We start from the raw sequence: 16648 nt of genomic DNA, 5'->3' as shown, positions 1-16648 counted from the left end.
AACTGACAGATTAATTATATTAACTTGTAATATTTCTCTAAAAAAATAAGAATATTAAAATAAGATGGTAATATAATGAATGCGTTTATATTTTAAAATACAATATTTATTAAAAAATTATATTTTGTCTAAAATCTCTACAGTGATGTTATGATACTAGTTACAGAATTGATAAATAACAAAATATTTATAATGATAATAAAGTTAATTTATCGAAGTTACAACAAATATGAATATTTTTAACTCTTTAATCAGAACATTGGATAACACTTTATAATATCCTCTAAATGTTAAATAAAAATTATTTTAAAGCAAAAGTATTACAATATTGCAACATATTCATCCAAAGATAAAGTATGCTTTAAAGTTCCCCCTATGTCTAGTGCCTAGCATGCTTTTATCATATTTGTGTAATAAAAACATGCATGGGACAACGTTACGGTCTGAAAAAGGAAAAGGCTAAAAGCATGGAACAATGTTTGTACTATAAATACTTCTTTTTGAATCTTCCACGCTTTTTCTTTTTTCAGTTTTATTATCTGAATATTAAAAAATTTAATATTATATAAGACATTATCTGTAATATTATATAAAAAATTCATGTTGCACATGAATTGCTCTAACCACTGGGTACTGTTCTACATTTATTTAATTTAAGCCTAGCAATGTAAATTAATTCTGATAAAGTTACATCGTGATAATTGATAAAAGATTAATAGTTGGGGGCATTATAGAAACAATTCAATGATAATTCTATAACATTTTGCACATTACTAAAAAAGAAATATATAAATCCTATAAAATTAGAGGAAAGATAAAAAATAAAAAAGAAAAAAAAATCGTTTTAGCCTTTAACTTCTCTTCTATATTTGTTAATACCAAATTTTTATTGAAGTTTCTTTCACTTTCGCTCTCATTCCTTAAAATCAAACAAAAATAGTAAGTTAAATAAGCCAAGTGTTGCTATAATATAATATACAAATAAAGACTGTGAAGCACCATTAAATGGATCTTGAATAGCTGAGCCACGTGATCTAGTTCATTTTATTTATGACCAAAAAGACAAATATCAAAAGCAGGTCAGATCGAGGTGACAAGACCAAACTTTTAGAATATATATATTCACTTTTTATTTATTTGAAGATTATGAATGTTCTGATGTCAAGGCAGTAAGGAGAGCACATGTATCAAAGGACAATAATGTTGAATACAGATAACCTCTGCAACGTAGCAATCAAAGACATGAACGATAAGTCAAATTAGGAAGCTTTCTTCTCCTCAAAATTCTTCCAATAATTTCACTTGAATGCGATGGCTTTGACATTGTATTACGCGCATTCAATTTTATGGAAGTCATGAAAGTCATTAAAAGTATTTAATATAGTATGTAGTATTTAATAATTCTTAACGTTTGTCTTTATATATATATATATTAAAAATTAAATATTGACTTCATTTTTTAGTAAGTTTAAATATTTAAAAAATATTAATTTTTTATTAAAAATATATTTATTATAATGAAACATAAAAGTATAATAGATGTTTTTTAATAAGATTTTATTATTGATAGTTATGTATACTCGGATTGAGGTTTTTTTTTCAAATATTAAAGTAAAAGTTTCGTCAGCAAATGTACGTATTTTAGACATTACTTAAACGTTTAAAAGAAGCAAAAGATCTGAAGCTTGAGATCTTTGGGGATGAAATTGAAGCATGCTTTTGTCGGTGTTGTTTGTCTGCATAGCCTAATGCTCAAATTTTGCATGAAAAAAGGGATGATAAAATCTAGAAATGTGAATAAATAACTTGAACACCTAAACATTGTTGAGTTAGGAGAAAATCTAGAACCATACGTGTGATTTGCATGACCCACATACTTTATATTTCAAACTCTCAGTTACGATCCTTAGCCGAAGACGTAGACTTTGCTACCCCATTGCTCACATCTTACTCCATTAGTCTAAAACCAAACCAAGTGTGTCATAATAAAAAAAGGTTATAAAAAATTAAAAGATCCAAATCACTCATTAATTATAATAAAAGAACAAATTGTGTAATTAATTTGTTTGCTCTACTATATAAATTTTATGTTTTTATAAATATAAATTTTATTTTAAAAACTTTATAATATTAAATAATATAATTAATAATTTGTATATTTAATAATATTAATAAAAAAATAATATTAAATAATTTTAATAATTAATATATTTTGAATCTATCATTTATTTTTTATAAAAAATTAAAAATATATATTTTTATTAATTTAAATCATACAAGGGGAGGTCTCTACATCGATCTAGTTTACAATTTATCTTGTCTCCTATCATAACCTTTCAAACTGATTTATCTTTTCGGGGTTGGTCAGCATGTTTTATGTGACACGTCTTTTCAAAAAATAAATTTGCATAATTTATCTTTATATTATAAATTTGCATCACCATTTTTTTAATAATAATACTGTTAAGAGTGATTTTCATCTTTATTAAATTTTGTAATTTTTCTATATTAATTTTATTATTTTACTTAGCAATTTTTTTTGTTCTTTTAACTGTTATTTCTTAAATTAAATTTTAATTTTAAAATAATATAATCTGTCAAATTAAATTTTTGTTAGACAAATTAATCAATTTTAATTTCAACTTAGTTTTTAATATTTGAACTATAATATCAATATAAATGATGTGCTTAAATTTTAAAAACTAACAAATTGTTATTAAAAATCAGCCTTTTTTTAAAATGAGGTGTTTGCGGCTAAATATATGACAAAGGTTTTGACAACATTTCATGATTATTACTAGCCTAAAAAAATGTATACATGACAGAATTTGAAAACATATTTTCCTGCTGAATAATATTTTGAAAAAATAAAAATTGTTACCTTTAAAGAATCAATAAAAGTAATTGCTGATATATGTAAATATAAAAATAGAATTGAATGTCTCAGTTCCTGTCTCAAATTCAATTTAACTTATAATTTAGATGTAGAGAATAAAAATTATACATTAGAACAATACATTAAAATGCATAATTTCATCTCGATAAGTAAAAATAAAGATCAAAAGACATTTATAATTCAAGAAAATAATAAATTTATTAGAACATAGTATAATTTTAACCCCAACTTAACCTATCATTTGTATGTTGACTCCTACTTTGTAGGGTATTCTTTGGCTGATTGAGAGTGGTAAGTTAAAATTATTTGCATCTACACTTAGAATACCAAGATAAATAAATAGTTGTGAGAATAGGATTTTCCTCTATTTATCTTTTTACACAGATCTACTAGAGGGAGGACACAAAAAGAGAAACTCAACAGAAAGAGAAAAATTAATTATGAAAGATATTTACAACAACAATCTCATATATAAGGAAGAGAAAGACTAGGACCGGTTATGAAGGTTTAATTGTAGTTCATATTATTATTCATTGCAGACTGATATAAACATCGGCTAATTTTTTGTTTTCTTTCGGTAGGAAAACTACAGATGTTAATCATTTATAATTGAACTATCTCCTTTAGTTGTATCCAACAATTTTAGTTTATTAAATAAAAACAGCATATAAACAGTGATGGGCTGTGTTTTAGCTCCATGACCCCTTTAAACCAGAGGAAGGACACAAACAGAGCAAGTGAGAGATAAAAAGAGAGAAATTGATCCTGAGCACTACATGATTCAAACTACAAGAAAGAAGTTATTACACAAAGTCACAAACACAGTACATAACAACTAGCCGTGGGCACATAGCACATGAACACGCCTATAGCTTATTAGCTCCAATCACACATATCTAAGTGTTGTCACCCTAATTTATTTAGATTGAGCTAACCATACCCTCCTCTGAAGATGACTCTTGGGAGGCCACACTAGCAATATCAACTGATTTCTTGTTAACAAAATTGCACTGTTTTCGGATTTCTCCTTTGTTCCCCGTTAGCACGCCAATGTTACCCATCTTTATCATTGAAGCCTTAAAGTTGTCAAAGAAAACATTTTGGTCACTACTGAAACTGTTGACAATGCTAATGGTATCAGCACCGGGTGTTGAGAACAACTCTTGATCACTCTGAAGCAAACCCTTGTGACCCTGAAGATTGGAGTAGTAGTTTTTGTCTATTGTATCAGGAGTTGTTGGGTCAAAATTGGCAAGGTTATCTGGTCCACCATTGGGGCATATTTGGCGCAGTTGTTGCAAGTAAGTTGTGTCAAGAGTTGGATCAGGTTTGCCAGTGCCGCTGAAGTTGTACAATCTACTGATGAATAAAGAGCAATGGGCTCTCCCAAATGTATGAGCACCTGAAATTTAAGCATATATAAATCATATTAAATATCATATACAGGATCATGTTCTTTCTTTCTTTGTTTATAATTGTATAATTATTATTAAATTTAAACAAGTTATGACTCCCTGAAAATATCATTTTTTAATTTAATTCCTATAAAAATTTTATATGATTTTAATATAGATCTTAAAACATACTAAAGTAAAAATAAAATAAAAAAATTATGATATTTTTAAAGATGAGTTACTTATTTAAACATTATTATAACTTGCAGCATATAGTATCATGTGAATTGAGGAATATGTCGTACCTGAGAGTGCAACTAGATCAGTGGTGCTGAGGCCCTGAGCAGTGAAAGCGTTTTTGAGTTGAGTTAGGTTAAAGAAAGGTGCTGGAAGGTTTATATTAGCCAGGGTTCTGTTTGCTGTTAAACTATCCCTTCTTCCCAATGGAACTTTCCAATCAGGACCATGAGCCTGTCAATATATTTGTATATTATTTTAAGATCGATCAGTTCTTAAACATGGATAACAATGTACACTTTGAGCTAATCTTTGAGTATACGTAGCAGTTAATTTTAAAAGATGATGGGTTTCTTAAACTTTTAAATTAATATCCTTGTGAAGAGACAACTAATTTTTTCAATGATATACTTATTCAACTATGATTAATAATTGATTGCAACCTTTAAGTCAACATGGGTATTATTGTCCGAAACTCAATTCCTAAAACTAAAAATTGAGTTTTGTTTGAATTCAGACAAACAATAATTGAGTCATCCAAGTTATCTCATAAAAAGCAATTTCATCATAAATAGACTAACGAGATCTTGTTCATAAAAAAATAATATAATTTTCAGTATAAAATTACAACTTTATCAATCTGACTAAAATAGGGTTATTTATCTTTCAGGGTAAATTAGATAAACCCACAATAATATTTTTTCTATAAATTGAATTTATAGTCAGAAGAGAAGCATAATCAAATCGAAATTGCATTTATAAGTGGTATTATGTAGGATGGGGCATATATACCAAAACAGAAGATATTTCAGCTGCAAGGGCAAGAATATCAGCACAAGAAACTACGCCCGGACAAGCATTTTCCACCGCAGTCTTTATCTGATTCACAACATCCAAACCTCTTATGGAGTTGTTGTTTGGAAGAGCTTGTTGTTCGCTTTCTATAGTGGCAGTGTTGTTCAACAAAATTGATGCATCACAGCCCTGCATGCCACAAGCATGAAAAACATTGTTATTTCTTGTTCATTCTCAGTAGAAATTTTCGACATTCCAAACCACTGCTGTTACTTTGTTATAAAATAATTATCATTTTAAAAATAAAAAATAATTACTTTTATGTTATTTTAAAAATATTTTCATGAAGTAAACAATGTTAGTAAAACCAAAAGATATTATAATTAATGAACTTATATTTAAAAATTAAATGTGTTTAATGATTTTTGTGTAAAACCTTAAAAATGATAATTATTTTAGAAAACAATTACTCTTATATACTGTATCAGAAGATAAGGTAGAAGCAGTGGCATTTTAGTTGGCTCACAAGGTGCCCCGTACAATTTTATATTTATGATAAGAAGTCTTCAATTAACACCCTTTTCGGTCACATATTGATTACACCCGTTGAATAGAGGTTTACGATGAAATATATAAATGAAAAGGAAGAGAAGGATTAAAATTAATGGAAAATATTTTGTTGACATTCTGATTTGCAGTGTAGAATAATGAGTGATGACATAAAAAGACAGAAAAAAAAAATATACAAGGGAAAGAAAATACAAAATACGATCAATAATACAGTAAACAAGAAAGAGTAAAGATAAAAAAAAAAGGATAGATAATAAATATAATTACTAAAAAGACAAAAAAATTAATTTTTATGTAATTCTTTCACTTAATCCTTTTGTATTTATTTATTTTTAACAAATTTAATAATTTTTTACAATTGAGAAGAAAAAAAAACACAAAAAGTTTAGATAAAATTACCAAAAGTGAAAAATAGTTGATTAGATTTGAAAACTTTGAATGATAAATGATGACCTAGGAGTTGAAAATAATATATACGTAAAGAAGAAGCAAAAAGGAGGTTATGATGAGATTTAGAGACATCAGTGTTTGGGAACTGCATATTACTTCCCAGTATATATGAATTCCGGTAGTTAAGTTTCAAAGTGGTCCCATTGTGCATAGATTGTGAGTGGTGAGTTGATGTTAAAAGACATGCCCTTTTTCATGGTCACAATTTGCATTAACTTGAAGCGTATTTCTTCATTTATGATATAAATGTAGCAATATACATGAACAATGGAAGACGGGGTTTTGAAGAGTTAAAATGGACAGAAAAAAAGAATGAAACAAGTTAACATACTTGAACAAAGCAGTCATGAAAGTGAAGCCTGACGAGACTAGCAAGCATACGAGGATCTTTCTTTGAAACTTCCCTGATGACTTCACGCACAATGGAATGAACTTTAGGACAAGTATTCTTGTAAAACGATGGATCTAATTGTGCATCTGAGGAGAAGGGTAACCCTCCAAGCACAACAACACAGCACAGAACCGTCACCGAGAGATTCAAACACCTCATTTTTCTTACTGATATAGATACCAAAAACTGTGTGCAGAGAGCTCTTGCAAGATATCCACCATTTATATAGACAAGTGACTCGCGCTGCGTGGATGATAAGAACGTTAATTCTGTAATTTCAAACACTTGGAGTGTTAAAAAGAAAAAGCTAATTCATAAAAAGGGAATTATTTAGTCATTATAAAAAGTATTTTGTCTCTATTTTTAACTAACGTGAAATATTTTAACAAACTCTTTTATGTTTAAGATTATGCGTAAAATTTACAGGACTAAATATCAGCACAAGAGAACTCAAAAAGACTAGACATATGTGGTTACACTGATGTTAACAAAAAAAATTAGTTCAAATTGTTAAATCATTAGTTTATTATAAATATATCACTTGTTCAACTCAAAATTTTAAAATATCAAGTTATAAATAAAATGCTTAGGTTTTAAAATATAAAAAAAGAAATTAAAATTGTGTAACATTTTGATATTAACAGTGCCACTTGGTAGGGGTGGTGTTGCGGGTGGAGCCCATAAAAGCGAAGGCCGCTGACGGTGAATGGCAGCCAAAGGCAATGAAAATAAAATATTATATTATTAGAGAATCAAAGTGGTCCTTATGAGATGACACGTGGGCGGCACGAGCGGGATGTGTTTGTAGAATGGAAGTGTTTCTTGGCATTTACGTCATTAATCATACTTTAATTGGCATAGTGGGAGTATGTTTATTCAACAAAGCATCAGTGTTCATACCAAAAAAAACAAAGCATTAGTTTTCCATTAAAGTAAACTATGCTTTGCAGCCTCTAACACCCATTTGGATTATTTTTCATTATTTATTTATTCATTTCTGGCAATGGACTTTTTTTTGGTCTCTTTTAAATGATTTGTTCAACTGCTCCTTTCAGCTACAGTCATTATTGGCGCCTTTAAGCATTAGGTGAAGCCACTTTTAATAAAAAAAAAAAAAAACAGTTTAACTCTCATAAAATAAAATACATTTCACCGTCCACACCTGTATAAATTGGTAAAATATTATTTTATTTTAATTTAGGATTTTATATTTAAATTCTAGTAAAAGGATACGTGTTAAATATTTAAACTGAGAGTTCTTTATTTGATTTGAATATGATTGTTTTTAATAAAAAAATATACATGATTTAAAAAAATCGTAAAAAATGCATGTAATTTTTTAGAATGAAGTAGAAAAATTAAGGTAATCTTATATTAAAAAGATGTTAATTAATGCTTTGAAGGTCTTTGTTAAACAATAAAATATTATGTTAAATTATATTTAAAATTATTTACAAAAATATATTTAAAATATATTTAAATTTTTATTTAATGTTTCTCAAGGACATGAGAATATTAGTTAATATTTATCATGAAAAATTACCTTAATACTAAATTATTATTAATATGAATATATTACTAATATTTTATGTCTTAAAAATTAACTCTGCATATATTAAGATAGGAGATGACTCTCTTCATTCTTTTTAATTGTTTCTTTTACTTAAAATTGGCATCTAATGTATATGGTAAACCCTAAACCCTAAATAAAAAATGGGCAGAAATGATTGAATATAGCTTAGAAAATTGGACAATTGTTGTCGAGTGTCCATTTAAAGAGAGAGAAAGAGGGGAAATTTTAGAAAATATATATATTTGAGTCAATAATAGGCCTTTGAACATTTTCAAACCTGAAATAATAGACTTTGTTAGCTTGAAGACATTTCCACATTTATGTAGCTCAGGGTTTTATTTTATTTTTTATTACTTCCTTTGTCTTACCCACCATGAAAAAGAATTATTTTAACTTTAAACTGAAGCTATGATTTAATTATAATTTTATAAGTTTTTAGTTTTAATTTTGTCTTTATATTAGTAGAAATTAAATTGCATCATGTATATTAAATTTGATATTTACATGTTTATTTTTTATATAATTAAACTTCAATTTAAAAGTTATAATTATATAATAAAATTTTATTTAAAAGTATAAAAGATGTGATATTATTAATAACATGTCTCATTAAGGAAGAAATGAAATAAGTTAATAAATTACTCATAAAAAATTACATAAAAATAAAAAAGAAATAATAAAAATATCACAAAGTCACATCAATAAAAGTTCCAAATCTTGTGAAGAGATTAAACGAAAGACTCTGAGGGAAGCATGAACTTATCCACCACAAACTTCGATTACTAATATGATAAGTAGTAGTTGGATCGAGTTAAAGAACATTAATGCACATTCATGTCTGCTGTCTATTAGTTCGCTGACAAATATTAAGGTAGCATTTGAAATTCCGAAGTGTCTGTGTTTTGTACTGTGGCAAGACACGGATTGATTTTGGAAGAACATACATGAACGTTGAAGAGTCAAATTAGGAAGGTAGCTAGGTTAGGCTTTAAAAAGTTCTATGCAAGTTGTCACAGTAATTATCGTTTTGTCAATAAGAACGACTGCGAAATTAGATGCTGATTTATATACATATAAATTATGAAAATTAATAAGCAGGTATTAAAGTTTTTATAACTAAAACCAAGAAAATATATATCACAATTATTTCCTACGCCTGTGTTTAGTTTTTGATTAAATTTGAAATGTTTAATCAAAATATATTTTGAAAAGCACATAGTATAAAGTAGCCGACATCAACTTTAAAACTTGGGGCGAATACTGGATCGAGAAATTTAAGGACGTGGCGTCGCAAGTTGCTTTTCTTGATACAGCTAACTTGGACATCTGAACTTTTTTCCTGGTATGAAGAGGGCATGTACGTGTACCCCATTATGCAATGTCTTAAAATTACGATTATGCACATTTAAGGTTTGTACACTTTGTTTTATAATGATTCTTCGTTGATTTGAATTATACTCTAAAAAAACAATCTTCCATTTTAAATATATTCTTCCCATGCACATCTTGTGAGCAAATTAAATTAATGAAAGTCTGTCTCTAAATATTCTATATATCGAAAGTACATGAGAAAGAGTCCTAAAAATATTGATAAATATTCAAAGGCCTAAAAACTAAATCAGAAACGCTTAGAGACGCAACATTCATCCAAGAAATATAATCTAGCCATTAAAAGTCTTCAATATGAATGTTAGGTCTTTTTAAAGCTCCAGATCTAAAAGCAAGATGCGATGTAGAGAACCCAAGCTTCCATTAAAAGGTCAATCTTTAACAATAATTCTTTCTATAGCCATTGTTTTAGACTTTCGTACTCTTTGTAGTATAAAGAACCACTACTATATATAAAGACACATTTAAAATAAGTTTAATTTACGAAGTAGCATAACTTTAGTTTTTTATATATGTTTCTACAATGAAATTTTTGCATTTACTTTTATTAATCAGTTTTACGAATTATGCGATACATTTTAGGTTTCTTTATGATTTATCGCTATTTCTTGTTGTTTTGACTTTTATTAACAAACTGAAAAGGATCATGAAGATATAAACACGCTAGGTCTTCTTTCGTCTTCATATCTTAAGGACAAGACTTAGTTGAGTTTGTTGGCATGTTCCATCACATATTTAGTATGGTCATTTACGCATAAAGAATACTTCCAAAATAGATACTGAGGTTGATGAAAATTATAATTAACCTCTCACAAAGACCATATTAATCAATTCAATATTAAATCTAAACTATATTAATTATTATAAATATATAAACATTAGCTATTTTGAGTTAATTTGTCTAAATTATTGTCATAATGAATTTATATCATTATTGACTTTTAAATGTACGAGGATCCAGATCATTTGTGTTTTTTTTGTACATCTTTGTTTTCTTAATAAAAAATGACAAAAACAAAAGAAATTACAAATAGGAAAAGTATATTATTTTTCAACCATATATAATTTTTTATCCAAAAATAAGAAAAATGACAAGAATCAAAGATAGGCTATTTCTATCTGAAAAATGAATAGTTTAAATGATTAATTTATCCGACCCAATTTTTAAATCATGATAAATTAATTCTATCAAATTATTTTCAATTAATTATCTGGTTGTGTAGCATTAAACTAAATTCAAACATGATTTGAATTACATGATGAACACATGGCAAGATTCTTCTATATTAAAATATGTATAAAATGTTGTAAAGGAATTTATGGTTTCTGATTTACTTCTGTGCGTAAAGTATGAAGAAAAAAAAACGTGTAAACTTGATACTACTCAAAAACGAACGAGGGAGAGGGATGGAGACATTTAAAGTAAGTAACATGACAAGAGCTACATGGCAAAATCACATTGGCATGCACACTCCTTTGGATTATTTCAATAAGAGATATCATATCCACACAACATGCTAGCTAGCGCATCCCTATTAACTTATTTAGATTGAGCTAACCAAAACGTCTTTTGAATCTTTGGATGCAAGACCAGCTAATCCAGTAGAGTCACCATTCACAAAATTACACTGTAACCGAATTTCTCCTTCATCTCCCGTTAGCACTCCAATTTTGCCCATTTTTATGATTGACACGCTAAAGTTTTCAAAGAAGAGATTTTGGTCACTACTGAAGCTATTTACAATGTCAGTGGTATCCGCATTAGGAGTGGAGAATAGCTCTTGATCACTTTGAAGTAAGCCATTGAGTTGCTGAAGATTGGAGTAGTAGTGGTTATCAAATCCATTAGGTGTGGTAGGGTCCAAATTAGTAATGTTATTCCCAGTTCCATTCTGGGGGCATATCTCACGCAATATTTCTAAGTAAGTTGTGTTCAAAGTTGGATCAGGAATTCCAGTGTTGTTGAAATTGTACAATCGGTTAATGAATGTACTACAGTGAGCTCTTCCAAATGTATGAGCACCTGCATATATTAATGGTTTGAAATTATTTAGACCAACATGTAGTGTAATATGTGTGTGTCTATATATATATATATATATATATATATATATATATAAACAACTTATTGCTAGCTACTAGCAAATATTACTTTGATTATGTATACCTGAGAGTGTAACTAAATCAATTGTATTGAGACCTTGAACAGCAAAGGAAGCTTTTAGTTGATCAAGTGTGAAGAAAGGTGCTGGAAGATTTTGATTTGCAAGGGTTAGATTTGCTGTTAAGCTGTCCCTTCTTCCCAATGGAATTGGCCATGATGGACCTCCACCCTGTAAATAAATAAATTGAACAACTTTAAGTGGATATCTATACATAAAGACACAAAAAAAGGTGGATATATTTAGCTTATAGAGCTTCCAAGTTATTTTGCCCAGAAGAAAACTAGAAATTCTTGTTTTGGGATACCATGTTGTTGAGTATGCCTATGATATATTGATATATATCCCTTTTTTGCCAATGTTGTACAAATATTTGGCATATGGGTCATAATTATTTAATAAATCACCAAAGATGTATCTCTAGTCTCTAATTAACACCAAGGTCAAACTATGAAACTCCTTTTTAGTTTAGTATTATTTCCAAAAGTAAAAGTTATGAAAAGAAGCATTTTACATGAAACAACTCGCATGTGCAACTACATTTACCAAAACAACAGCTATATATATAGTGTATATTTTGATATTATCCTAAATTATATTTTTGTCGATCTACTATAGAGCGTGATAAATTAATTGCCTTTAACAATAAAGGATAAAGACTCGAAATTTGGGGATGTTAGTCCTGAGGAGGGGCCTGATCATCACTCAGAACACGAAAGAATTAGCCAGTTTCACTCTAAGGGTGTATAATAATAGATAGGAAATTAAAAGAAAAAAATAATTCATTGCATAAGGCACCAAGCTCCAATTAAAAAAAAGGGGGGGGGGGGGGGTTTAAATTTTTTAAACGGATTTAAATAATGAGTTGGGTTAAAATAGGTTTATTCATTCGTCCAAGTTTTATACTAAAAAATTTTGAAAAATGAAAGGGCAAAACACTTATTTAAGTATGAAAATTTATTATAAATTTTTATATCACAAAAATATGTAGTCTTTTTGTATATTATTAACTTAATTAATATTTTCTTAAGAAAAAAATTACAATTTTATCTGTAAAATTTGCATGTGAAAGAGATTTTATTTATTAAAAATAAAAAAATAAATTATATTATGAATTCATAACGTAAATAAAATATTAAACAAATTTCAAAAGTTTTTTAGGTACAAATTGCAAATTTTATATTTGAATCCCAAGGCCACAAAATATTTAATCCATGGGATAAACTGTTTTCTAAACGGTTTGGGATGGAGTTGTGACTTACCAGAACAGAAGCTACTTCAGCTGCAATAGCAAGAATATCAGCACAAGAAACTGTGGCTGGACAAAAAGCTTCCACCATTGTTTTAATGTCATTGACAACATTCAAACCCCTTATTGAGTTTTTGTTTGGAACTGCATCTTGCTCGCTTTCTATTGTTGCAGTGTTGTTCAACAAAACTGATCCATCACAACCCTGTATCACAAAACATAAACAATCAAGTGTATATTTGGATTAAGGATTAAAAATTTAAGTGTGGATGAATTCAATTTTATTTGAAATAACTTTAAAATGATGAAATTTATGTTTAATGTTTTACTTTTGAAAGTAAATCGGTAATAAATTTTATTTTAATTTTTAACTCAATACAAAAATCATATCTTTATCATATTTACTTTAATGTAAATTAATTCAAAGACAAAATTAATTTTGATTTGAATTAATCAAATATATTAACATAATAATCAAAATACACTTGTATTTAACGTAATTCTAAAAGTATGAACTTATTTCCAAACACGCGTTTGACTTGATTTGTCACCAATATCCTAATCTTAAGTCTGGACTGCAGCTTTTCATTTGTTTTTTACAAGACTTCTCATAGTTAATTAAAGTAAGATTAAATTATAACTACAAGTTTCTCTCCACCATACACTAAGCATATTCTATATCTCACCTAGACACCGCGCGTCCATTAATTATATAATGGTAAATGTCAACGTTTCTTTGCAAGGTTATATGATAAAACAAAAATGTTATGTAGTTGCATTTTTTTCTCAAAAGTTTGAACACTTGTTGTAATTATTTCTTTCACTGTTTCCTACCAATTTTTTTCTTTCTTTTAAAGGATACGTTGTGTGATCTACAAAAATTTGATACAATATATAATATTAGGTATTATTACTTTTTTCTTACACATATATATGAGCAAAGAATTAAGTTACTCTCAAATTAACTTTGATACAATTCTTTTATTTGATAATTTTATATAAATATTAAAATTTGTCCTTTCAAATATTAAATAAAGTTATATGTTCATGTACATCAAATTTTAAATAGACTAGATTATTATAGATATTTAATTTTATAGTTAATATTTATTTACATTTTAAAAAATGTATATTAGATATTAAAATAAAATAATTTGAAAAATTATCAATTTTTTAACTTAAGAATTAAAGTTACTTAATCTCTACCCATCTCTCTATCTATATCATCTCATAGAATAGATATTGTATTAAAAATAAACTAATAAACTAAAGATAAAATGTTGCATTAAAAAATTTTGCAACTTTTTTCTTAACTATTTTATAGATAAAATCTTATTAATTTGCTTAAAATTTAATTATTTAGTCCGTAAACTATCCTCTCTAATGGTTCAAAATACATTTTGCATGTTTATGTGTAAATGTGGGGAAAAAAAAAATCAGTAATTAATATGCACAGTGGCAAGTATAGAAAAGTTAGAACATGATATGTATATATAAAGGTAAAGCATTTTGGAACAAGAACGCACTTGAACAAAGCAATCATGAAAATGAAGCCTGATGAGGCTGGCACCTATACGGGGATCGGAGAAGGAAGCTCTGAGAATGACTCCAAACACAATATTTTTGAGTTGTGGACATGTTTCATCGTAGAACTTTGGACTTAGCTGAGCATATGAGACTGAAAACCCTCCATGCATCGCAACCACACACCACACTGCCACTACTACAAGACGCATGGAACCCATTTTGGCTACACTTTAATTCTCACTCTGTTCTCAGATCTCATTACTCTCCTTTATTTATAGAGATATATTCGCTGGTTTCTTGTAAATCACGATATTGCAAATGTTTGTATTGACTTAAAAAAATAATTACTCGTTTCTTACATTATTTAATAGAGAAGTCATATTCCCACATACAGAGAAAAAATAAGTTGTAATATATGTTACAGAAAATGAATAAAAATATATAGCATTGCTCTTTTCGCGATGGGTTATTAAAATTGATATTTTATCTGAAAGTAAACTGAAACAAGTTTAACGTATATTATATGATGTCCGTGACAACTACTTGATTTACCAATGGGTCGATTTATGTATTTAATTGATCTGGTATTTTTTTATAAATTGAAAGACGGTAGGCTTAATGAAGTACAAAGAGTAACCATGGTCGAATTGATATGCAGGCTTGACGATGATGAGGTTGGTATATTTAAGAAGGCTATCCAATATTTTAAGTTAATGTTTGTATCAGTAAATTAACAATAAGAACAGATCATGTATCTTATTAAATATTAAGTTGCGTGTAAATGATGCATAATCATGACAGAAATAACTTTGTATTTATGTCAATGTGATATAATCGTTAAAATTTTAGGTGTCTTTAAATTTGATACATAATTATTAGCAATACACATAATTCTATGATGTATTATGAGGAGTGTATATTGTAAATGTTAAATGCAGACGCATAAATTTAATGGGCCTCGATGAACATTTACCCCAGATCATGATTATTTCTTGATTTATGAAAGGATCGATTTATGTATAATATCATTTACTTCTTGAAATGTCATTGTTAAATCTGCTTTAATGTGGTTGGAGCACACAAGCAAACAAATTTAAGAGAAGTTGGAATTTCACACAAAAATACAAAAGGTTAAGGTGAAAACTGAAGACTTGAGAACGTGGCTCTCGATTAAAATCTGCTTTAAGAGTATTGTTGGAGCATGTCTTTAAACAAAATGAAGAATATTACTTTTTTATACACGAAAACAAAAGTTAATGTTTAAAAGTAGATGTATATATACTTGCCAGCTCTTGTATCAAGTTTTGAAACAATGACATTTTAACCAGCATCAGGCATTCATTTAAATTATCCACAAACTTTCATTTGCAGAATAATATATAATCATTGTCTTCAATTTGACATAGTAATCAAAAGTATTTTAAAAATTTAAATAACTTATAAAATAGATAAAATACTGTTTATACAATGTAATCAATTAGCTTCTCTGATATCATTACCGTGTACCATATTGACATATGAACTATTTGCCACTTTATAAATGCATTTTACTTTTTGACAAAAATTCATGCAATGTAAAAAACTTGAAACATTTTTATCCGCATGAAAAATTTCTTCAATTAAATAAGTTTAATACACAACGGGCACACCTCAGTTTTGAAGAGTAAATAGGCACACCATTAATTATTTTAGAATAAATGAACAAGATGAGACGACTTTCTTTAAAAACCAAAAACTGTGATGAACATCGAAAGTGGTAGATACAAAACGAACTGCTGAGTTATAATCATTCACCAAAATTTCAAACATAAAAAGAGGTCCATAATTTCCTTGGGCAGAGAGATTGATGACTTTATGATTATTCTTATTTTTGAACTTTGTTAAACTCACTCAATCAATAGATTGTTATTGTGAGTAAAGTATTTGAATTATTTGTTAAATATTAAACTTTATGATTTTTTGTCAAAAGTGAAAAGTAATACATTATAACATAAAAAAACGAAAGTGTCTATAAA

General features: G+C 27.8%; 1 protein-coding gene across 1 annotated transcript; it reads right to left on the bottom strand.

The window, feature by feature from the left end:
- Positions 1 to 3532: 3532 nt before the first annotated feature.
- LOC113852209 lies at positions 3533 to 14851 on the bottom strand. Its single transcript, XM_027482449.1, has 8 exons — positions 14633 to 14851; positions 13120 to 13311; positions 11863 to 12028; positions 11251 to 11718; positions 6674 to 7002; positions 5320 to 5511; positions 4596 to 4761; positions 3533 to 4298 (listed from the first exon to the last, which is right to left on the bottom strand). Exons 1-8 carry the CDS (start codon positions 14849 to 14851, stop codon positions 3817 to 3819), a joined length of 2214 nt encoding a protein of 737 aa, XP_027338250.1. The 3' UTR covers positions 3533 to 3816.
- Between the last annotated feature and the right edge of the window lie 1797 nt (positions 14852 to 16648).

Source organism: Abrus precatorius, unplaced genomic scaffold (assembly GCF_003935025.1).
Source record: "Abrus precatorius isolate BTA unplaced genomic scaffold, Abrus_2018 Scaffold10, whole genome shotgun sequence".
In the NCBI taxonomy this organism is placed as follows: domain Eukaryota; kingdom Viridiplantae; phylum Streptophyta; class Magnoliopsida; order Fabales; family Fabaceae; genus Abrus; species Abrus precatorius.
The sequence above is the reverse complement of the archived record's forward strand: the minus strand, read 5'-3'. Positions and strand labels throughout refer to the sequence as shown.

Coding starts and splice junctions, on each gene's coding strand:
- LOC113852209 (XM_027482449.1), bottom strand. CDS start 14,851: ATGGGTTCCATGCGTCTTGTAGTAGTGGCAGTGTGGTGTGTGGTTGCG. Junction 11,719..11,862: donor TGATTTAGTTACACTCTCAG/GTATACATAATC, acceptor TAATATATGCAG/GTGCTCATACATTTGGAAGA. Junction 5,512..6,673: donor TTCATGACTGCTTTGTTCAA/GTATGTTAACTT, acceptor TGTGGCATGCAG/GGCTGTGATGCATCAATTTT.